Source organism: Falco cherrug, chromosome 10, assembly GCF_023634085.1.
Source record: "Falco cherrug isolate bFalChe1 chromosome 10, bFalChe1.pri, whole genome shotgun sequence".
NCBI classification, from domain to species: Eukaryota; Metazoa; Chordata; class Aves; order Falconiformes; family Falconidae; genus Falco; species Falco cherrug.
Window position 1 is genome coordinate 36,263,235 of NC_073706.1, and position 23,791 is coordinate 36,287,025.

Sequence of the window (23,791 nt, forward strand, 5' to 3'; positions counted from 1 at the left end):
AGAGCAGTATGGGCACTGTGTTTGGAGCTGCTGGCTGTCCCCAGAGCGGTACGGGCACTGTTTGGAGTTGCTGGCTGTCCCCAGAGCAGTATGGGCGCTGTGTTTGGAGCTGCTGGCTGTCCCCAGAGCGGTACGGGCACTGTTTGGAGTTGCTGGCTGTCCCCAGAGCAGTATGGGCGCTGTGTTTGGAGCTGCTGGCTGTCCCCAGAGTGGTACGGGCACTGCAGCTGGCACTGCTGGATGTCCCCAGAGCAGTATGGGCGCTGTGTTTGGAGTTGCTGACTGTCCCCAGAGCGGTATGGGCACTGCAGTTGGTGCTGCTGGCTGTCCCCAGAGCGGCGTGGGCGGCAGGGCCAGCAGTGGGTCACCCTGCTCCCTGCCGTGGTGGGGATGTCCGTACCCCTTGCTTTCCCCTTGGGTTAGCCCAGAACTTCCTGATTTCGAGCCACCGGCAAGACCTTAAAATAGTCCTAACAGTTTTTTAAAAAAATGAAACCCCCCATTTTGCCTTCCCTCTGCCCCATCCCCCCATGAAGCTTCCGGCACAGCTCACTTCTGCCGAGCGCAGGAAAAGTGAAACGCAGCCCTCGCACCCGAGCTGTCCGTGGGGCTGCCGCGCCAGCCAGGGGAGAAGATGTCAGACTCGGAGGGGTGCCAGAAGGGTGCAGAAGGTGTGAACCAAGTGGGAGATGAATCTCCTGGGGAGAGCGAGAGGTGAGGCCTGGGGACCCAGTACCCCAACACCACGTCTGCCTCCCGGGAAACTGGGAGGCTGGAAAACTGGGGGGGTGGGGTGGGGTGATGGTGGGGAAGGAGGCTGCGTGGCCGAAATGATGATGACCCATGAGGCTGGAATGGGTCAGATGCTCTTGCAGGCTTTTGACAAGCTCCTCCAGCTAGGGAGAGGCTTAGGCTTCCTAATGGTCTCATCTTTGAACTTCAAAGCCCCTGGGAGGGGGTTAATTAAGCAGGGAACCGCAGCTCCAGCAGCGGGCAAGCTCAGCGAGGGCTCTGGTGACCTGGACCTGCTCCATAGCTGCATCAGCTCCATCTCTAAGACCAGTGGGTGATCTGCTGCCTCCCCTCCTTGCAGCAAACGCCGGGCACATCTGCTTTCTTGCTGTGTCCCCTATGTCTCTGACCAAATTAAGCTGGCAATGTTTTAGGCTAGCTGCTGTCAGGTTGTACATCACCCTGTGACTCCGCTCTGCTCTGTTGCTTCATCAGCAGAGATCGTAAATTCTGGGGTCTGTTCACTTGAAAAAAACAGCTTTCCATAGGGGTTAGAGAGGAGAGATCAGCAGCAGAGCCCACATCTGTCTGTGGTGGAAGCAGGCAGAGATAAGCTCGGCTGAGGTGTATCACCCAGAAGTACTTAGGTTTGGACTGGATTCAGGCTGAGCATCCAGGGAGCTTGGGGGGTTGCCTGATTTTTCGCCTCCAACTTCAAAGCTTGCATTAGCATTTCCCTCCAAGGCTTCTGAAAGCCAGCGCAGTTAACGTCTTCGATAGGAAAAAAACCCCAAACCCTTGAGTGACAGCGAGAGGAGAAAGGCGCATCACCTCCTGTCACTGCTGGTTGCAGTAAGTAAGTGTTTTGGCTGACACCTGACAGCAATTAGCCGTGGCTGAAGGCTTCACTGGAAGCTTCAAAAGGTGCTGGAAGGCTCCGTGCGCGCTCCCTGCCGAAACAAAGGGGAAGCCTCGGCTGCTGGGGGAGCACGGGGGCTTCTCAGCACCACGGATGCGGTTCCCAGCGCCGCTCCAGCCCGGCCGTGGCCTGCCGGCGGGCTCAGCTGGCCCTGGGGGGCAGGGGGCAGGCGGGGGTGGCCCAGGGCAGTGGGCACAGGTACGGCAGGAGCTGCTGCTGGGGCAGCGGTGGCTTGTTCCCTCCTGCGTTCCCTGCCTGAGCTTCAGCTAAACAAGAGGCAGCAAGAAGGACCTGCAAGGGGTCGTTCGGCAGCACTCCGATGGCCTTTAGAAACGCGTTTAAAAAGTGCGTATGTGAACAGTGGCAGCAGGGCGGCATATCCTCCCTAGCTGCATTTTAGAATTTTAATGGAATGTGAAACTTGATGGCAAAAGTAGCGAGAAAAATAACTTCCTTTTGTTTTTTTCTGCAGAGAATTACTTTCCCTCCCAATTTAGGTAATAGTTTCATGTGCAGCTCTAAACTTCTCCTGTTTTTACTTGTGCTGTATAAATACTTGCTGGGCTCTGGTGATTTCCACTCCCAAAATGGAGGAAGGAAGTGTTTACTCGCTGCTTGGGGCTACCTTTTGTCACTCTGTGGCTAGCTCAGCTCTCTCATCCCCTCTCCCTGGGGACAAAGCTCTTTGCTAGCTGACCCGTGTATGGATGGAGTCAGAACAGTGCTCCTAAGGCAGCTTGGGGCATGCTGGAGGTGTGAGCAGTGATGGAGCTGCCTGGAAAGTAAATCCCAAGGCTCCGTGGTGTAAATGCACAGTGAGGAGATATGGGGAGAAAAAAGGTGCTGGGTTTGCTTAAGCAATGAACCGTATCTAGCTGTGCACGTGTATACAGAAGAGGAGCTTGCATTAGAAAATGTCCTAGAAATCCTAATTTGGGTATAGCTTACTCTGTTTCCCCGTACAAACAAGGACATGCTGGCAAAGTCTTGGTAACACCAGTGTAACACCAGTGTAACACCACCTGAAGCAAACTGGTGTTACGCTCTCTTCCACGGCCTGGAGCTGTTCTATAGGAAACCGCTGCGGTGTGAGCCTGATGCGAAGCCTTCCTGCAACCAGCAAGAAGCTGGGGGGGCTCTGGGGAGGTGGCTGCTTGGGGTGTCCTGTCTTGATGGCGGGAGGTTGGGAGCCTGCTCGGTGTTGGGTCTGTCACTTGGAGCGCTCCCCACGGAGCTCTGGAGGCTCCAGCAGCCCCTGACCTGAGCTGCTGCGCTCTTGTCTCTCACGGATGCTTGCACCCGTGCCACAGCGCCGCTGCTGCGCCACGTCTCTCTTGCCTGTGGGGTCTGAGAGGAGAGATGGGCTTTGCCCAAATTCCCTGGGGCTTCCCGGCCGGTGAGCCGCCGGGAGCCTGGGCAGCCCATGTATGGTCACCGCCTGGGGACAGCCCTGCGGCGCGAGCCCTGGGCTTTTGCTTTGCCACGTCTGTCCCCAGCTGTCCTGAATTCTCCACATCCTTAGAGGAGTCTCGAGGGTCCTTGCTGGGATGACTGCTGTTGCTAAGTATACCCGTGGCTGGAAGGGGGTTGTCTGGGGAAACTGATATGTGGAGAGTCTTTGGACCCCTCAGCACAGCGGGTTCCTTGGGGAGGGATGGCTGATCCTTGCTCGGGGGTTACCGGTCCCAGTTTGACCCAGCTGGGCTCATTGAAGTGGAAAGATAGTGGGGAAACGAGCAGGGGAGGGCCAGATGGATAATGTAATGAAGCTGGGCAAGACTTTGTTTCCAAATTGGATATGGATGCCCTGGCAGGGGCATTAGGGATAAAGAACAGTCTCTAATGATAGGGAGGTATCAGGTGCCTTCACTGCCCCTTTCTCCTTGCAATAAAAAATAAATAAAAAAAAAAAGCCTGCCTTGCCTCTGAGCTTAGTTTGCAGTGTAAAGCTATGGGTGTGGAGGTGTGTGCATCAAAGTAGGGGATTGCCCAGCAGCCTTTATTTGAATTGCATTTTCTTTAAACCACAGAAGACTCTTTGCTGGCTGGAGGGCTTGCTGTTTTAAAACTCGTGGGGTGAAGTCTGGCTCCGAAACTTGTGGAATCCCTTGCCCCTGGACATTGGAGAGGCCTGGCTGTGGGGAAGGCTGGGCTGGCTGTGCCCGGGACCACGCTGGGGGCTGCCAGGACAAGGTTTTGCCAGACCAGCATTGCTGGCGTGGGGTGAAAAAGCACATCTACTGGCTGCGGTGGTGCTGGGGCTCCCGCTGCTCTGGAAGAAAGGGGGCAGAGGCACAGCCCAGCCTGCACCCCTGGGGTACCCAGCCCCTCTGTCTGGGGTGGGGGCAGGCGTCCCCCGGCTGCATCCCACGAGGGGGCGAGCTCTGCTTGGCCTGATTTGTTCAACAGCACCGATAATCCGCAGCACTGAGGAAGGCGATGTCCAGGCAGCCTGGGGGCACGGCAGGGCTTTATCGCTTGGTGGAGCAGGCAGGCATCCCTCGGTGCACATGTCACCGAGGGAGAGCTGCTGTCAGAGGGTGCTGTGGCACTTTGGTTCAGGGAGGATCCTGGTCTTGGGACCCCTCAGGGTCTGTTTGCAGCCCCCCTGCCCACACGGGTTAAGCTGTGTGGACTTTCCCAGGTTTGCTGCAGCTGACACAGGATGAGTGCTGCTCCCTGGGCATGGCTGAGCTCAGCCTAGAGATGTGCGAGGTGTGCGGGGGGCTGGTTTGGGAAGGTGGCAAGGGAAGAGGGCTTTTCTTCTACCCCCTGGTCTGGGCGTCCTCCCCAGCATGGGCGTTTTCACGGTTGTGCTGCTTCGGAGGGTTTCAGGCCTTTCCCAAAATCTGAAAGCCCTTTCCCTAGCAGTAACTGGAAGTGTAGAAGGCGGCAGCAAAGTGGTTAACCTTGGCATGCCCTGGGGATCCTGGGCCCCTCAGCTCTGACCTCCACTGACCCCGCTAACCCAGCCCTGGAGATGCTCTGCCTGCATCCCCCCCTGCATCCCCTGTCACATCCCTCACCCCCATGACCCCACGCCCAGCTGCAGGGTCCACACGGCAGCTGAGCGGGCTCCTTGCTGCCTCGGTGCTCTCCCCAGCACTGGGCTTGCTCCCAGCCAGGCACTCATCCAGCCTGGCTGCAGCCTCCAGCGGGACGCTGACTCGCAGCTGGGCAGACCTCCTGGCCGGGAGGTGCTCCGAGGCCTTGGTCGTGTCACGTTTTCGTCGGGAACAGCTTTTTCTTTGGAGGTGGCCTGAAGAAAGTTGTTGCCCAGGTGGGGACTGGTGGCCACCAGGCTTCGGGGAGTGTAATCTGGCTCCAATGGATGGTGCAAACCTGTTGTGGTCCTCAGGGGCTCGGAGGAAATGCCGCAAGGATTTGCTGCTCTCCCTGCAGCTCCCCAGTACAGTCTGGCTCCGTGAGCCTGGCCGGGGAGGACGGTGCCTGGCGCAGGCGAGGGAGGGCTCTGCTCTGCCCAAGGCAGCACCCAGCTCGTGCAGCAGTGTTGACCTCCCATGGCTGTGGTTCCTGTTCCCTTAACATGAGTCCAACAAGTTCCTCATCATGCAGAGTCTTTGGGTTCACTGAGGAGGTGCTCTGGCATCCTTTGAAGCCAAAGGCATGGGGTATGGGTTCTCCTGGGGTGGTTCTGTTCTCCTCAAGCCCTTCACAAGGAGAAACGCAGATCAATGCGAGGAAGCACAGGGGTGAATTTGTATGATGGGGACTCGGGGGCCTCCTTAGCCAGGTTGTGTTCTGGATCATGGTCATCTGGTGTGTGGGTCAAAAATATGTCCTAGGAGGTCCTGTGCATGCTAGGAAGGCAGCTGTCCTGCACGGCACAACTGCAGTACGATCAGTACTAGAACAGCACCTACAGTGCCCAAGCAAGGTCAGGGTGTCACCGTGGTGGATGCTCTGTAGCTATCCCAGTACCTCCTGCCTCGGAGCAAAGAGGACAGGTTATCTGTACTGCAAGGCCAGCCAGTTGAGCCTGAGATGTTTAGGAAGGGGAGGGGATGCCCTAAAAGTAGGACTCACCCACTGTGGACTGGGTACCCAGAAGAGGTGGCTTGTCACATTGGGCCCATGTGACATCTACCAGGCTTTGGCAGGTGTCTTAGGTAACCCAAGCCATCCTCAGTGGCACTTGACACCTATGTTTAGGCACCTGAATTGCTCGCTGATTGCCCAATATTTCCTAGGAAGTACAGGACACTGCTGAGATTTGAGCCGAGCTCTCCTGAGGCTTGGCCAGGGATCTCAGCCTGTCCAGGTGCTCCACAGAGGCTCAGTCGCGAAGGGGTTAACCAGCCCTGCTTGGAGCCCGTGTGTGTTTTCCTTGCCAGTGTATCCATCCTAACACACACCAGATGTGTGAGGCAGCTGCTGGAGTGTCTTAATCCCAGGTTTCGGCACTCGGAGTGGTCTTTCTCGCAGGCAGGTCTGCAGTGGTTTTCGGGGGGCTCCACCGCTGCTCGTGCAGTGCCTGGGCAGGGAGGCCAGCAGCCCCCGTCCTCTGCAGGAGAATTTGTGGCAAGGCGGGATGAAATATCTTCTGTTATTTGCTGCTTGAAACAAGTCCCTCCTGGGATGGGCTGCTGGGGCTGGCAGCAGAGCTGATGCTGATAGCTCTGTCTTGAGTCAAATGGGGTGAGTATAAACCCAGGAGCTACTTGGGCTCACCTGTCTCAAAGGAGCAGTGGTGGCTCGTACGGATGGGTAAAGATGAAGGTAGATGAGCAAACCCAGTTGGAGTTATTAATGAATGGAAATGGCAGCCAGTGGGCTTCTTGATTGGTGACTTGCACCCAGTGGCTTAAAAACTCGGAGCCACCTGGGAGCGACCGGTCTGAGATGTGCAAGACTGTCTATTTGGAGCTCAGTTGAGTTGGATTTCTCTTGCTATTGCACAGATGTGCAGACCTGAATGCTTTTCTACATCAGCACCATCCCACCGCCTGCCATAAATCTGTGCCAGTTTGCATCAGCTGGAGGTCTCCGGTTCTTTTGCTTACACTCTCAATTTGAAAATGCATCCTTTGCTAGGGGTTAATTCTGCATTACGAGAACCTTCTCTCCCAGCTCTAGGTGTATGTTGCTTGCTGCAGCTAAATAGACAGTATGTGCAACGGCTTTTATCAAGCCCTTGCCAGACAGTTTGGAAAATATGATCTCTTCTTCTGTGCTTGTGCATGCATGTGCTTTTCTGCTGCAAAAGCAGTTTCCAGTGAAAGCTTGCTCCAGAGCCATTAGCATCGAGAAACGCTAAACTATTGACAGACCCCCAACAATCACAGCCGCCAGCCGTTTGGGAGTGGCAAAGTTCTCCCCCAGTAAAATTGATGGCAGTAATAATTTCCTCTTAAGAGAAATGCTTCCTTGCAGTTGCCACTTAGCTTCACGTACCCAGAGCCGAGAGCAGTGTGCCTGAGCTGAGCTGCCCTGAAGGACAGACTAATGCGGTACAGGCTGCGCACCCCTGCTGCGCTGCGGCTGCTCCTTCCTCGGGGTGGCATTTGTCCCTTCTGCTGCTTCTCCGCTCCAGTTGCCGTTTTCCTGCATACAGCCTTAGCCGTCCCTTGTGGAGAAAGGCTCATCTTGACTTTTCTTTGGGTCTCACTTGGGGACATTAATGACTCTCCTCCCTCTGGATGGAGGCACTTGTTGGTCTTCAGATGTCTTGGATACGTGACGGTACTTTTGCCCACCCTTTCATCGCAGCTCCCACCCTTTGCCCAGCTTGGTGAGGGAGCCATGGGTGGATATTGGGAAGTTGAGATGAGATGCCTTTCCCCAGGACAAGGTGCAGCCTGAGGTGAGGATATAGCCTGGAAGCAGGAGCTGTCAGATGATGCTTGGGGGTTCCTTCTTATCCATTAGTCTACCCTGACCCCAGCCAGAGTAACCAGCCCGGCAGCATGAGGCAGGGATTGATGGTTGCTAAAACCGCCTGCGTTGCACAATGCGGTGCTACATCACAGCCCCAGGCCAGCTGCAGATGAGCTAATAAGTTTATATCGGGCAGAAGCTGTATTTCACTTCTTGAAAGCTGTGCCGCGCTGGTCAGCTGAGCAGTGTGGCTTAGGCACCGGGCTGTTCTCGCACAGCGCTGCTACCTTACAAATCAACCAGATGTGTTGCTTGGCTTTGGGTGATGCTGAAATGCATCGCACAGAGGCCACTTGGTGAAAGAAGGTGGTGCCTCTATTACAGGTTGCTCCTCTCTGACATTAAACACGGGAGAGGTCTGAAGGTGTCCGCGGCTGCCCGGTGTCCATCTAATCCACCTAGCCAAAGCGAAGGTCACTCCATTTATTTTCAATGGACATTCAAAGTTCAAATTCCTTCAGCAGCTTTCCAGACCTTGGTGAGCAAAGGCTAGTGACGAGGTGATGTGATGCTCTGAGGCGGCCTTTTTTAGTCATTTCCTACAGCATCTGCCGGCGGTGGGACAACCTCCTGGCAGCAGTTCCCTACAGCTTATTCATCCCGGCAGGAGCCCTTTGTCCTGCTTCTTGGCCCTAAGGTGGAGAGGCATCCCAAAGAGATGGAGCCAAGCTCCTCGGGGCCAGCAGTTCTCCTCTTGTCCTGTAATGACCCTCCTGCGTGGGCTGGGAGTGTCTTATCTGCAGCCATTGTTTTGTCTTCCTGTCTCTTTCCCAATGGCTTTGCTGATAGAACCTAATATATAGATATGGTGCCTGGTGCTGGCTGCGGTAGCCACGCTGGCTCGCCATGCCGGACCAGCTGCACCCCTCCAGGGCTTGGCTGAGTCACTTGGCCTTGGTCCTGGTCTGTAAAACCCAGATGGTAGCTCACCGTGCAGCTCAGGTGTATCCCTCTGCGCTCGCGCAGCACCCAGCGCAGCAGGGGCTCTGATGTCCTTCAGCTGTGCTGGGCTGCCCGGTTAATGCTCACACCACCCCTCTTTACTTCCCTCCCCTGGCTTTTTTAAATCCAGCTTTTGAATGTTGCATTTGGTTCCTTCTCCCTCAGTCCCCTCATCCTTTGTCCTCGTGTGTATCACCCTTGGAGCAAAAGCACCTTCTCTTACAAGGCTTGTAAGCTCGTGTCTTCCCCTCCCTGGCAGGGGAAGTGAACTCCTGGGATATCAGGTTTATGGATGTACCCATGAGGTGCCCCGGAGGGAAGGTGCCTCCTCCATTCTGTGTGAGGGTGAAGGCAGCCGTGGGGTGGGTGAAGAGGGATGCGCCTTCTAGACCCAGCTTCCTTTCCCTCTCATTTTTGCCTCCTTGCATGTCACAGGAAGAAAGTCATCGCTGATCCCAAGCCAAGGACTTCAGACTTACTATGACACGGTGCTTGTTGACTCTTTGGACCCAGCCCACAATTATACATGTTCTTCGTGTTGTTCCTCTGAGCGCACGAGCCAGGCAAAAGCTCTGGGCCAAGACAGCCCCCGCCTACAGCACCCCTTCCCTGAACACCCATGGTGTCACGCGTTGGCTTGGGAACGTCCCCTCCTGACCCACAGCCTGGGCAGAGGAAGGCTTGCTGGGGAGCATCATTGGGACTGGGCTCCTTCCCCTGCACCCTGAGCTCATCGCACAGACGAGATGCCCTGACAGCATGTTTCTGGCACTTGTAACGAGCTGTTCTGGTGTGAAGGAGATAACGCGCTGCTTTTGGCTGCTAGACACCCTGTTTCCTTGGGATTGTCTCTGGCTGCCTGCTTTGGCCTCTCTGGCTGCTCAAACATGAGTGCTTGGCAGAATGAGCTGGACTGAGCTAACCGGGAGTTAGGGATGAAGGTGAGATGAGCAAACCCTATCCATCAGGCTTAATGTGGAAACCACACCATCGATGCAGCTGCCGTGCCAACCGGTGTGCCCCTTTCACTGAACTGGGGCTCCCAGGGGGCTGGACCAGTGCTGACATCTGCCAGGTTGGTTTCAAAGTGGGGGTTGCATGTGCATGGTGAAGAGAAGTTGGGGAGGCGTGACGATAGGGAGAGAGGTTTGGGGTGGCAAAGGGAAGGAGGCACCACTTCAAAGGCAAAACAAGGAGACCTTATCTAACCCCTCGTCCTGGGGGGGCTGCTGGTGGAAGCACAGGGTCTCTGGCTGAGACAGGGCTGCTTAGTCCTTGCTGAAGAGGTGAGACTGTTCCTGCAAGACCATCTCCTCTGGGTGAGATCCCGACACTGACATGCAGGCATGGACCTCTGGAAACCATGCTGGCAGCTGATGGCACCTATAAAGAACCGGCTCTGGAAGTGACTGTACGTCAGGGCTCACGCTGACAGTGCTCTGCATCCCAACAGTACTGGAGATTAAAATTGCTTGGGCTGCATTTCTTTGCTAGCAGGACTCGAGTCTGTTTGTTTCTTCTTTTCCTAGACCATGTGTTAGCCTCCAACTGATTTTGCAACTAGTCCTACATAGCAGAGTGATTGTGTAATTAACGGGAACTGGTGCGGCCCTATCTCTCTGGGACTCCCGCCCTCCTTCCTGCAGCGATGGAGACAGACTTGCTGCCTCCCGACGTGTCACCTTCTCGGCTTCCCCTGCTGCTGGGAAGAGCTCTGGGAAGCTCTCCGGTGCTCTGCAGTGTGTTTCTGGGTGCTCCACGCATCCCTGCTCCTGTAGTGGGGTGTGGTTTTGCTGCAGAGATTTATGGTGGTTCTCCTAGCTTAAACTGTGCCAAAAAATAACAGTTGAATTAATTCTTTGTTTTTCTTCCTGCGTCTGCTGTACTCCTACCCGCTTCCTGGTGGGACCGGGAGGTTCGTTTCTGTGAAAGAATACAAGCAGCTGTGGGACTGATGGTGACCTTACTGTTCTTGGATGCGTGGTATGACTCAGACCGATGCACCTGGGCTCGGCAGCGAGTGAGGGAGGCCAGGGGAGAGAAGGTGCCTCTGTTCTGCAGGGCGATGGTGTGGGTTTTCTCCTGCACTGCTCTTTCTTCCGTGGTCCCTCAGGCCCAGCCTCTGTGCTTTTGAATAGTGGGTTGAAATGCTCCCCACCCCACGGAGATGGGGACAGTGACTCTGTCCATGTGTCACTTAGTACACAGTTCCCTCCCCTCTTGCAAGCTGTGAGTTTAGAGTGTCCTGCTCTGCTCTCCTCCCCCGTGGTCCAGCAGGACCCTGCTGACGATGGAAGAAGGATGCGTTTTCTTGCCATATCTGATGTCTTTCTCCAAGATGAAAGCCAGGAAGAAGGGCAGAAAACCTTCCCCAGAGGTCAAGCAGCACAGCCACCTTGTGCAGGCAGGAGGATTCTCCAGGCAGAGCTCAGTACCAGGAATTTCTCTTCCCGGAGCAATGCAGAGCTCAGCCTGCTGCCTGTTGCAGTGTAGGGACCCTTTTCCTCACTGCTTTCACTTCTGGTATTTCCAAATGATCTTAGCACCTTACACCATAAGAGCTAATGTCAAGACCTCTCTCTGGTCCTGGATTTCATCACCCAGGCGTGGTTTTTGTCAGCCATGAAGGCCCCCATCTCTGAGAGGCAGGCAGTCCTGCACTTGGGGTGGAAGTCTGCCAGGCGCTTGCAAGACGAGGAGCTCACACGCTGGCACGTTCCCGGAGACAACCCGGCTGTGGAGGCAAGGCGCTCTTGCTGGGGGAATCAACAGCTTTTCGCTCTGCCTGTTTCTCTGGAGGATCTCACCTCCAGTAGGTACTGGTGTGCCATCGCCTCTTTCCCGCCCCGCAGCCAGCAAGCTCCTGCCTTCTCCTGGTGACAGGGCTGCATTCCGCCTTGCCCCTCCTCAGCTCCTGCGGATCGCTCGGCATCCCTGCCTGAAATAAGAGTGCTGCTGTGATTTCATCTAGTCCCCAGTTGTTGCTGGCCCATGGCTGCCAGATTTGTCTCTGCCTGCCAAGGCACCTCCATCTTGCACCCTTGGCTGCCCTGGACCATGGGACTCACTGGCAGGTTTGGGCTGATTCTCTCAAAAAAGAAAACCCTATAGGTGCCTACTTCATCTCAGGTCTGTGGGCAATTGTGGTGAGGTCAATAGGAGTGTTCACATGCTAAAATCTAATTACTCCTGTAAGTACTTGCAGGGCTGGGACAGGCTCTTTTTCAGAGACGAAGACCTTTTGTGGTGGATCTCTTGCATCTTCTCACCAAATTTATATGGAAAAAATGCAGTGTGACAGCATCTGAGCAGCCCACAGAGTGAGGCCAGCATCAATGTCTCTGCTTAGCGGTTTTTGTTGTTCCTGATCACTTAGGGGGTGCTTAGTAAATAACTGAAGAAAAATAAAAAGCTGTTTTGAAATGAAGAGACAGTGGGAAGGAGGGAAGGCACTTCCTTCTGATCTGGCTTTAATGACCTTCCTTTTTATTAAGATTTCTGGGTGTATTTCACAGGCACTTCCCCATTTCAGCTTACCAGGCGGCAAGAAACACTTCTGCAGAAGTGATTGAAAAGAAACATTTAAATGAGATGAGAGGGACTGAAAGCAGGAGGAGGGTAAGGGGCTAAGCAGGCTGGTCCCATCATAACTGCTCCCATCTCGGAGACAGCCAGAGGAATTGTCCCCCTTCCCGGGGGGGAGCATGGGCAGGCCATGCCATGAGCACCATGGTTTGCGGGTATAAGGAGGGCTGGAATTTGCTAGGTACAAGTGCAGGCACCTGCCAGTTTGCTAGAGCAGGAGATGTCATCCCCAGAAAAGGCAGATGTGGAGCAGGAATGTGAGTTAGGGAAAAATAGCCGCTTTTTTTTTTTTTTTCCCAAGACTGCTCCCATGATGGGGTAGCATGAAGAGCAATTAGCTGAATGCATGGCAGACGGGCATTTTGCTTTAGCAGGTGGCAACGTTGTTAATCCTTCACCAAACACTCATGCATTTCTTTCATCTCCTGGAATATTAGTGTTTCATGGAGGTGAGCCAGATTTTTTTCTTTTTTTTTTTTTGCTTTTGCTCAAGTTGACAGCTGGGGAAACTGAGGCACGGGAGAGTCGGTCACTCGAGGAGGTGAGGAGGAGGTGTGAGAGCAGAAGCAGGGTGCCTGCTGCTTTCCTGCCCGGGGCTGCAGCCCGGGGGCTCCCCCCAGCCCAGCCGTTATCTCCATCCCAGGAGAAGGTTTCTCCCTCCCAGCACGAAGCCCCTCGGGCATCGGTGTCCGGTGGGTTCACCGGGGGCGCTGGGGACCCGCGGGGGGTGAGCCCTCGGCCCGGGGCTGCTGCCGTGAGCGGGGCAGGGGCGGCTCGGCGCCCTCGGAGCGCAAGTGCCCCCCGGGGCTCTGCTCGCGAGCGGCGCTGGGCGATGGGGAAGGCAGTGGGAAAGGTGGAGCGGGGAAAAAAAAAAAAAGGGAAGGGGAGGGGGGTGAATCAGGGGAGGAGAAGGGACTGGAGAGGAGGAGGGAGGGCGAGGAGAGTTACAGCGAGGAGGGCGAGGGGCAGGGTGGGAGCGCCGGGCTTTGTGTGGCGGGACCCCCGCCGCGGCTCCCCCGTGACACTTCCACGGGGCGGAGGGGGAGGGGGAGAGGGAGGTGGAGGAGCCCAGCCGGGGGTGTGGAGCGGGGGGGCGAGCAGAAACAAAAGGAAACCAGCTGCAGAACTTCCTGAGGGCGGGGAGGGGGCGGCGGAGCGCGCAGCCGGGCGGGCGGGCAGCTGCCTGCGGCGCTGGGGAGGGGGCGGCAGCCGGGACCCTGCCCGCCGCTCGGCCGCGGCCACCATGACCAGCGCGGTTTTGAGGAGGAACTCCAGCAAGCAGGGCCTGCAGAACCTCATCAGGTGAGAGCCCACCTGCCGGGGGGCCGGCTCCGGCTGCGGGGGGGGGAGCCCGGGGGTCGCGGCGGGCAGGGGACGCGCTGCGCAGCGCCCGGCTCCGCGTCCCTTTGCATCAGCTCGGTTCCCTCCTCAGCCCCGTTCTCCGGCAGATGGAAGAAAAATAGATCGGGGGGGGGCCCAGCTCCCCCTCCCCAGCGGCAGTATGAGAAAAGCAGATGGAACTTGCTGATGGCTTTTCCAGCAGCACGCACCGCTGGGGGAGCTGAGCACAACTGCACCGTGACGCTCACCTGAGCCGGCGGGGGGCCCGGCCCCCCCCGCGCTCTGCCACGGCTCGCTGTGCCTTTTTGTGTCCCCTGAGCGCCGAAGGCTTCTGCTTAGAAAAAGGATTATTTATCCGTTCGTGTATTTATTTATTTAATTATTTGTTCGGGGAGGAAACGTGCGCTGTGCATGCCGCGATGTGCGTTTTCAATTCAGAGATCTGCGAAGGGCCGGATCCTTCCCGGGCTGCGCGCTGACCTAGCTCCTTCGGTTTAATCCATCCCCACAGTGCTCCGACCCTTTCTTTCGGAGTACAATTCCAAAGGCAGGGAGGCGGATGGTTCGGTTGGGTTGGTTCCCCTTGTCAGCCGGGGACAGCCACATTGTCTGCTGGCCCTGGGGTTCGCTTCCATGTGGTCACTCGGCTTTTCCCTGGGGCTGGAGATGCTGCTCTCCTTGGGAAAACCCGGCTGGTGGCTCCAACTGGGCAGCAGAGAGGCACTCCTCGCCTCTTTCTCTTCCGTGGGAGCAGCTGGGTGGGTGAGGGATGGCATTAAGGAGTGACGGACCCGCATCCTGCGTCTTGGGCACCTCTTGGCTCCCTTGTGCTTGCCGGTGCCTGCTGGTCTCCCGCTGGGAGGTGGAAGATGCCAGCATGGGGGTTGTTTGGACAGCCCTTTTCCAGTTACTTTGGGATTTCCCTAGCTGGTAACGCAGCCTCTAAACCTCACCTCTGACATGAGATTCTTGCCTTGGAAGTGAAACTGGCTCCTACAGCCACCCAGTCCCTCCCACCATCTCCCAGGGCCCATTCCAGACCCAGGGGTGCCAGCAGAAAAGCTCCTGCTGGTGACACGGGCCCCTGGGATGGCAGGCGAGCAGGAGGAGCTGGCTCCGCTCTGTTCATCTCTGGTTTGGCCCGTCACGCATCTTCCCTGGTCTCAGCCTGGAGGGGCTGGGGTCTCAGTTACACATCCCTGCTTGGGAGCAGGGCTCAGGCAGGGGCTCGCGAGGGGTAAGGAAACCTCCACGTGGGTGTGCAGCGCCCAGGGGTGGGCTCCGACCTGGGGCCAGCTGGTACCGAGGAGGGCCAAGCAAGTGAACTGGGGTGGGAATCACCTGCTCGCAGCCGGGCGGCAACTTATTTTGCGAGGTGGCAGGTCGGGGGGAGCAGAGGGAAGCACATGTGCCTCATACACAGAAAAGGGGTGTCCAACGAGCTGTCCTTGGCACAGCCCAAGCCAGGGGTGTTTTCCTGCCCTTAATGGTGTCTCCAAGTTCTTCCTGCTGTGGATAAGGGACTTTTGGTGTCCCAGAGACTCACAGGGGCTTTTACCAGAGGAACTCTAAGATGACATTTGTCCCGAGTGAGGTTATTACGCTGAAGCCGGCTGAGGTCTGGCTATGTGGTTGTGTTTCCCAGTCCTGCTTACAGACAAGGAGGGAGGTGGAGTGTGAAGATGCGTGAGGGATTTCATCCATGGTTTGCACCCAAAAAGCCCACTAATGCTCGCAGGGGTCAATAGAGTAGGCACGATCTGCTCCAGGCACAGCACAGCCTGTTTTGCAGTTGTGTTTTCTCCTGGGGCCATTTCCCTCCTAAGCCTGGCCGTGGGGCTGGCTCTGCAAGCCCTGCCACCTCGGGTGTGGGAACAAGCTCCTTCAGTCAGGGGATGGCTCGAGGCTCCTGGCTTGAGGATACGTTGCTGGCAAGATTGCCGTGCTCTGTCTTTTGTCTGTCCCAAGGTGACCGCAGGCAGAGCGGTTACACTGCATAGGTCCTAGGCTCTTCTGATGTGCCCAAGTGCATCGGTGACCTGGAGCACAAGAGTGAAAATGGCTGCTCAGAGCCAAATTTGTGAGCACCAGGGATTTCGGTGTGATGCCAAGATTTACCTGGCCGCTCCTGCTGCAGAGCGTCAGCAGGGGAAGACAGGGAATTACCTTCTCTGAGCATCGCTTAGCCAAGGGAGCTGCTTGCTGGGCTGTTCTGCAGCTGCATTAAGGGACCCTGAGCTGGAACCAACCTAAAAGTATTCTGGATTTGGTTTGAAGAGCTGAGTCCCAACACTCAAGCATCCAGCCTTGTGCTTGAGGGAAACCCCCCAGCATTTCAGAGTGGCCCAGGCCGGCGTGTGGCGGAGTGCCTGGCGGCCATCACCTGAGCATCGCTCCCGGGAGCCAGATTTACGTGCAACGGCTTTTCCACTGGCCCTGCTGATGGGTTTAGCACAGGCGGTGCTTCGCGGTGGGTTGCTGTGCTTGAGAGCGGTGGGCCATGTCGGAGGCTCTGCCTGCTGAAGCGCTGAGTCAGCGCTCTGGGAAACATCCTTCACCTCTTCCCAGCCTGGAGGTGGGCTGGGAAAATGAGCCCTCCTTGTTCCTCGCTGCCTTTGCAGAAGGTGCGGGCAGGAGCGTGCCGCTTACGTCGGAAAGGCTGGAGGCTGAAAAGAGCCCAGGGTCATACCTTGCGGCTGCAGAGCACAAGTGGCTGGGCCAGGCATGGGGAAGGATGGGCAGCTGTGGTTTATCTGCCTCCCCTGCTTCGCCCTGCGTGCCCGGGCACTCCCCTCCTCAGCACAGTCTGCCGGGATGTCCCTGGGGAAGGATCTCTCCCTTTGTGGCAGGTTAACAGCGGTGATCCCTCACACGCCCACAAGACTTTGTATTTTTAAAGTCCTCTCCAAACATGAGCCCCTTTATCTTGCTATTGCGGTCTATTTTTCCTTATCCTTCTAATGGATTCCTATAAATAAGATAGGGATCCAGCGCCTGTCATGTCGATTCATTCAGTTCGTTATCTGCTCCTGCTGGAATTTTACTCTAGCCGTATTTATCAAGCCTCCAGTGTTTCACAAAAGAATATGGCTGTTTAATTAACCTACAAATCAGCCTCTCTGTAAATCAGCTGTGCCGCTCCTCGAAACTGGATTATCAGGCCTCTTGGTCGCTGCTGCTCCCGCTAAGTGCTGCGGTGCCTTGCTGCCGTCGCAGCCCCATAGCTGGGCTGGCGGTGCCTGCCTGGGGCATGCAGCCGTGGGGGAAGCGTGCATGCAGATGGGTGCGCGTTAGAAGCGCTACTGCTCTCCTCTTGGCTGCTTTGGTTTTTATCCAGCGTGTGGGGGAATCTCGGGTGTCATTAGGAAGCGAGCTGTGAGCTGTTCTTGAGGGGAAAGGACAGTTTTCTCTCACGCTGCTCGTATGCTTCCCAGCACAACAGGGGAGCTGGCCCAGAACAGGGGCTCCAAAGCACAGTGCTGCACGGGCAACACGTACACCAGTGCCTGTGATTGCGTGTCGTTGCAACACCATAGATGCTGGAGTACAAATAATGCTGCGGGGAAGGGGGACTGAATCTCGAGGATGAAAAAGCTCAGGGGAAGTAAACGAGTCGGAAAATTAGATCGGGTGATAAACCTAATTATTTCCTTTGTAGGATGGGACTTTTGCTTCTTTATCTTCTGTGGAGTCATTAACATGGGAAGTCAAGCCATGAGATCTGAAATCATGCTTGCGCGTCCCTGCGTTTTGGCCCGCCATACATGATGAGATGCTTTCCACCTCCAGCCGATGCCAGCACTTGCGGTCCTGGTGCCCACAAAGTGGCTGCATGGCCCCTTCTTTCTCCTCGCAACGCGCTGCTGCGTTGTCGAGCAATGCCCTGGTGATACTTGGAGTACTCCAGCATTAAGGGTAGCTTTAAAATTCCCTGAACTCCTTGAATTTTGGTATATATCAGGAGTGCAATATTGAGTTTGATGGGGATCCGGGGCTCTGCCCACCTCTGCGGGATGCCTTCCTTCCCGCCTGCCTGCATGCGATGTTGCCTGGAGCTTGCCAGGATGTGTCTCAGCAGGGAAGATGCTACTCCAGTATTTCTGTCCTGACCTCCCGAGCGCTGAGCTGGGAACGAGGAGCTTGAAGCGCTTGGGAGGGCTGGATGGTGCTTTGAAGGGGGAGAACATTTTTTTTGGAAGGTGGTTGATGCCAGGACACGGTCTGGGCACGGTTTGTTGCCTGGTAGGTGGCTGCTGTCTCTGGGGGCTGTTGCAGCACCCCTTTACTGCACCTCCCTGGGTCGTGGGTGGGCACAGGGAGTGAGGAAAGCTTGCCATGAAGAAGTGGGGCAGCTCTTTAGGGGGAGACGGGGAAAATGAACGTGCAGGAACAAGCTAGTAGCAGAGCTGCTGCGTGGAGAGAGGAAGGAGGGATGCTGGCATGGGGCACAGGGCCTTGGTTGGTGCAATTCATACTTTGCAATGCTGCCTCAACCTTTCACAAGGAGCCTGTGGTCCCTGCAGTGCTTACCCACCATGGCCTTCCTGAATCCACCCTGTTTTGATGTTTTTATTAGCGGCTGGTTTTTTTATTCCTCTGCATCCCATCGCCGGGGCAGGGCAGAGCTGATGGGCACCTTTGTGGGTGGTGGGTGGGAAGGGAGCGGTGCCCAGTCACTGCTGGCAGGGAGCAGTGGCTGGGGGACAGATTGACCCTGGTGGGATGTGCCCAGGGGCTTGCCACATCCCAGTGTGGCTTCTGTGGCACCAGCTGCCTGCAGAGCGATGTCACTGTGTTTTGCAAGCCAGGAGGGACCAGGGGCTTTGCAGCCCAGCTGAGCTGTGGGGCGAGGTGGGGGTAAGGGGCCAAGCCAGTGTGTGGCGGGTGCCCCCTCCCTGGGTGCCTTGTGGGATGCCCACCCTCTGCTTTCCCTCCAAGGAGGGCAGCTCATCCTTCTCTCTCCAGTTGTAGCAGCTCATCCATCCCCTCTGAGTGCCCTGTGGATCCATTCCCAGATTTTCCCAGCCCTGGGGCTTGTTTCCTCCGAAGCACTCCACCTACCATCGCCTTTTCCCAGAAGCCAGCTGATGGGTTTTGTCTGCTTTTAGCCTTGCTTGTCTCAGACTTCTACCTGCTCTCAAACAACTGGATATTTGGCACTTAAACTTGAGCCCGTGGAAATTTTGAGGAGCTGTAACGAGCCTCTGAGCCCCCCGGGGCTGCAGCCACAGGTTACCCGCATCCTCTGGCGGGGTGGAGCAGGACCACCACGTGTATTTGAGCATGGTTCAGCTGGAAAGGGCACTGGATGGGGAAGCTGAGGTCTGAGGCTTTGCAGCTGGGATGGTGTGTGAGAACAAATTTTCAGCTTCCAGACTCCTCTTTTAAATTTTTTTTCCTTCTCCCGCCATTTGTATGACTTAACTCTTTCGATGGAGGACACTAAAACGCAGCAGCAGCACCACCCCTCAGCTCTGCGGTGGGCAGGGAGGCAGAGGGCAGCCGGGGTTGCCAAGTGCTTCCTTCCCGTGGCACGAGGCTGGGGTGGCCGTGCCCTTAAGCCACAGGAGTTGCAATCAGTATTTGGGGGCAAAGACTGTTTTTTCTCACGAGGGCATGCTGCCTTAGCGCAGCAGGGACTGAGGGCTTGCTGCTGACTCTGGTTCCTCTTGCAGCACAACTCATCAGCGATGGCCATAAGCGAAGAGAGCCTCAGCTCTCCCAAGGCGCAGAGCAGCATATTCTCACGGCCTCCCTGCTGCCTTATGCCACTGCTTGGGTAGCAAACCCCCTCCTGCTGCCGGGGCTGCCGGGGTTGGGGGCACCACATCGCCCTAAGGGCTGTATAGCTAGTAGTGCTGTAAAAGGCAACGCGCCTGATATGAATCTCACTCTTAATCCCTGCTTGAAGCAGGGGTAAGGCTGTTGCTTGGCGCCCTAGGCTCAGACTTGTTTTCTAGTGTGAGTGTATCAAGGATTGCTGGCTGACTGTAGCCAAGGCAGGGAGGCTATGGAGGCACGCATCTCTCAGAAAGGTGAAAAGTAAAATACAAAAGTTGGGTATTGCAGTCCAAAACCTCTCGGACAAGTCTATTTTCTCCTCGGACGTGCTTCTTCCTTGCAAAAACAGAGCCCAGACTTCCTGCTTTTTAGAAAAAACCTCCGATTTCTTGAACCTTAGGGCTGAGATGGAGAGACCGTGAGAAAGGGCTGTGGTTCGAGGTTCTGTGCAGCACTGATTTCTCACACCTACTGAATACTGTGGAGCACTGGGAGGGCTCGAACTCCAGCTCTTTCTTCCCCCCACCCCCCCAAATTCCTGACCGGTGATGTTATTACATTACCACACCAGCCTATCTGTGCGCTAAGGACCCACGGTCCTGGGGGCGCAATCCATCATCTGGTGAGGGATTCTTTGGGATTCTGTCTGCCATGATTAAAACCAATAATAATAAAAAGAAGCAGTCGTTCCCATCGGCTGCCTCGTGCCTCTACGAGTGGGCTGTGCGTCACTCCCGGCATCTGGAGGTGTGGACTATCCCCTGTGCCTTTCTGGAGCCGCTGTCAGATGAGGCTGGGGGTGAAGGACCAGCCCTGCCCGTATCCCTCCTCGGAGGCCGCTCCTGCCATTCACCACCAGCTTTCTCAAATGTCTCTCGTTTCGCTTGTGGAAGCAGTAAATTACCAGCTTGGGGCTTTCCCTGCACGTCACGCCACAGTGACAGGTCAATTTTTGCAGGGAATTTGAGGAAGGCTAAACGAGACAGAGTTTTATACCTGGCACGTGTGGATGCACGGTTGCACATCTGCACATCTTTCTTTGGGCAGAAATGGGATGTGCTTTTGTGGAGAAAACCCAAGGTTCATTTAAAAAAAGAAGAGTTGCTCTTATTTTCGAGGGGGGATAGGTCTCTGCTGTGCTGCGTGTGGGTTTTCTTCCATTTCAGCTTGATGAAAGTTTGGGCCGTATCGTATTCTGTCCAGATGCCTCGGTATGCCCTTATCGCGCCAGGCGTGACGCCTTTGACACCCCCACTCGGGGGGCTGGCAGGGGCAGGCTCTGCGGCCGGCCGCGGTGGGAAGCAGCTCTGTCCTGTTGGCATCTTGCAGGCGAGCCGTGATTTATAGGAGAAATGGGGAGACGTGGCTGAGACTGCCCAGCTACTGGTGGGGTGGGGAAGCTTGGTATGAGAAAAAGGCTGAGGGTGAAGCATATACGTGCATTTTTTTTTTAGCTTGCCCCCCCGCTCTGCCCCCCTTCTTGCTCAGACTCCAGCCTGGACTCTGAAGGGAGCAGTGCAGCTGAGGAATTACATGAATGTATGGGAGGGAGAGGCTTGTGCAATGTCTCTGGCTGCCTTTGACTGACAAGCTTGTCTTTCAGAGCTACGATAACCATCTCCCCCGAGACCAGGCTGAAATAAACTCCAGGCTGTGACATAAAAATTTGTGATTTTATTTCTTTTCCCAGTCTCCCTGTGTCATACTGCTCTCCATGCCCCCTTCCTTATCCAATAGGATGATTACCCAGCTGTAGTCTTTGCTATCAAGCCACATTACTCCTAAGCCAGAGAAACCTGTCCATCAAGAAGCGTAACTGTTGCTTGCTGTCCGAGCCGGTGGTGACCAGAGATGCTTTGCCAGCCCGTGTACCCTGGTGTCAGGGAGCGCAGCTGTGGTTGCTGGTGCTCAGCAGCAGCCTCTTGTCAGGGCAATTAATCAGAGGGCTGGGATGCTACTGTGTCCTTTGTGGTGACCTTGGACAAGCCCTTGAGCTCAGGGACAGGTTTCTGAAGGTGTCCTGATAGGTGGAGGTAAACCTGGGTCTTAGAGGGATCTTTGGAAAGGACTGAGATGCTGAACCCTGATGCCTGGCACTGGTGCCCGTGGTGTGAGGTGTCCCCCTGGGACACTGCTTTGAGCCAGGGCGTACGTGATTTGCGGGGATGGAGAGAAACTGAGCCATGGCAGCATGAGCGTGCATTGCATGCTAATGTCCTCAGCCACGACTCCTGCAGTGGCCTGACACCGGTTGTCCTGAATGACGCGAGCGGAGGCATTATCTGGGTATTTCAGCATGCTTGACTCAGTCACACAGATCCATTATATGCTGTTTATAAGAGATAAATAAGTGATTGATTTCTTGGCGGAAGGTCAAGTGGGTGAGGGAGATGCTCCATTGTAGCCTTTTGAGGGTGTCCTCTTCCATTTCACATGACAGGGTGAGCTGCACATCTCTGTACCCCTGCCAGTCATGTCTGGACCCTTTATAAATGGGTGACAACTACAATATGAAATAAAGCCTGGCAGCTCTGCTCCGCCACAGGGTGAACTTGTTGACAGTCCGAGGCCGTATTCTGTCACCGGGACAAGGCGATGGAGGCTGCAGTGGATTATGTGGGAAGGAGAAGGTCCCTTGCATAAGTTTCTGGCATCTCCCTGTCCCCTAACCTCACCAGAGAGGCCGGCGGGATGGCTGCTGGGGGATGCAGGGCTACCCTTCCTAGTTCTCCGCTAGTTCATGCAGCCCCCACCTCTCGTGGGTAATATTTTCAGCAGTGGTGGATGCTGTTGCTTTCGCAGGTGATGGGGCAATATATCTCCTGGGAAACAGCAGTCGTCACGCCAGGGGTCGCATATAGCTCCTCCTAAACCCTGTTCCCAAAACTTCTTCCCTCGTGAACCCTGGCTCTGTGGGGCAGCCTACCCGACAGAGGCAGCGACCAAAATCAACACTGACCTGGCCCGGTACCCCGGCGAGCTCAGGGGATAGGAATGTCCAGTGTGCTGGTAGAGGGTTCCTGGATTTTTCTGGCACAGGTCTGCAAAGCCCAAAGCCTCCAGGAGGCATTTCATTTTCCTTTCTGGAATTAGCTTTAGTGCTGAAGGTTGGGTTTGGGCCAGCAAAGCTTCCTTTGAGCCATCGGCTGTGCAAAAGGCTCCTTGAGTCTGCAGCGTTTCCCTTAAACACAGCTCATCTGGTGCCAGAAATTTCCTTGCCTGAATGTTATTATCTCCTCAAGTGCTGGTGAGGAATTGCCCAAAGGAAACGTGACCTTTGCAGCAATGCTGGCTTGTCTGGAGCGGGCGTTCGTGGCCATCTGCAAGGGTGCAGCCAGAGCGCGCGCGCCTGTAGCATTGTTGTGCAGCGGGAGGAGGCGTGTTGTGGGGCAAATGGGAATGAACCCCCTCCCTCGGCTGGGGGTCCAGAGGGAGGTGAAGTCAAGAAAGAGCTGGATCAGAAATGGGCAGCCAGCCCCTGTCGGAGCAGAAGTCTGAGCATCCCGGACGCTTGCCCAGCTGTGGCACCGTGGCCAAAGCTGAACCAAGGTGCTTTCAGCCCATCCTTAGACCTGTGGAATCTCCTCACCTCCTCGGGAGGAGATGAGCCCCTTCCACAAAGAGTGTTTTAGCCCAAAACAAGACCTCCCAAAGCTGTTGGCAGGGATGGAGGGACCACATAAGAGAAACGACCCGGCCCTGTGATGAGGTCTTGCCACAGCAAGCCTCGCCGCAGCTCCTGGCTGCTGGGACAGCAGAGTGGTCTCTCCACTCAACCTCCCTCCCTCCTCCAGTCCCCAGAATGGTTGTGTGAGGGGTTGAATTTCCTTTCACCTCACATGAAAATGCTTCAATACAGGCATGTGGCTGAATGCAGGAGTGTAGCACGCTGTAGCTCATCTTGCAAGCCTTCAAGCTTCAGGTCTTCTTGCTTTCCATTTCCACGCCCTGTGTGGGGTGAAACAAAGCGGGGAGCTCTCAATCCCACCAGCAGCTATCAGCCTGCTTCTTCCCAAAACTGCCCCAGCCTGGGACCGATCTGGGGCTGTGCTGGCTGGAGCTGAAGGCAGGGGTATGGGGTATCAGCCCAATCCTGAAGTGCCAGCTAATTATTTCTAGAAATGGGAAGGGTGGCTGTGCAACGCCACTGTGGGCTGAGCACGTCGAGTTACTGAATGAGACTGCGAGGAATTAGAGCAAACGGGAGACTGTGGCCCCTTCTTAGAAAACAAAACCATTTGGAAATTAAATCTTTCCACCCTTTAGCTTTGAAAGGCAATTTAACAGCTGACCCCTTCCTCATACTTGGGCTTGTCCCAACTGAAATGGCACATTCTGTCTGCGGTCCCACAAAACCTTGTAGCTGACCCAAACGCAAGGACTTTGGCAAGGTTTAGTTTCTCATCTGCTTAGGGCTTTTTTTTATTTTTTGCGTGGTTTGTTTTTTGCTGAAGACAAATATTTGTGCAGCTAGGACAGTCAAAAAGGTGTCATGCTTTTCCCTCCGCCTGTTGGTGTGACTACTGCACCCCGAAGCATCACTTATTAAACCTGTCTCTGCTGCCAGGCTGTTTGAGCATGAAAGAGCGCTCC

General features: G+C 55.6%; 1 protein-coding gene across 4 annotated transcripts in view; it reads left to right on the top strand.

Annotated features, from left to right (window-relative positions):
• The first annotated feature begins 549 nt into the window (after nucleotides 1-549).
• The window catches only part of LSP1 (lymphocyte specific protein 1), a 51,098-nt gene continuing 27,856 nt past the window's right edge, over nucleotides 550-23,791 (top strand). The window contains exon 1 of one of the 4 annotated variants that reach the window (XM_055722222.1): nucleotides 550-714. In XM_055722222.1, coding sequence (XP_055578197.1) covers nucleotides 635-714 — 80 coding nt within the window. In that variant the 5' untranslated portion in view covers nucleotides 550-634. Of the gene's footprint in view, nucleotides 715-13,222; nucleotides 13,379-23,791 lie in introns of those variants that run through there. The other 3 variants (XM_055722224.1, XM_055722223.1, XM_055722225.1) reach the window with 3 other exon arrangements.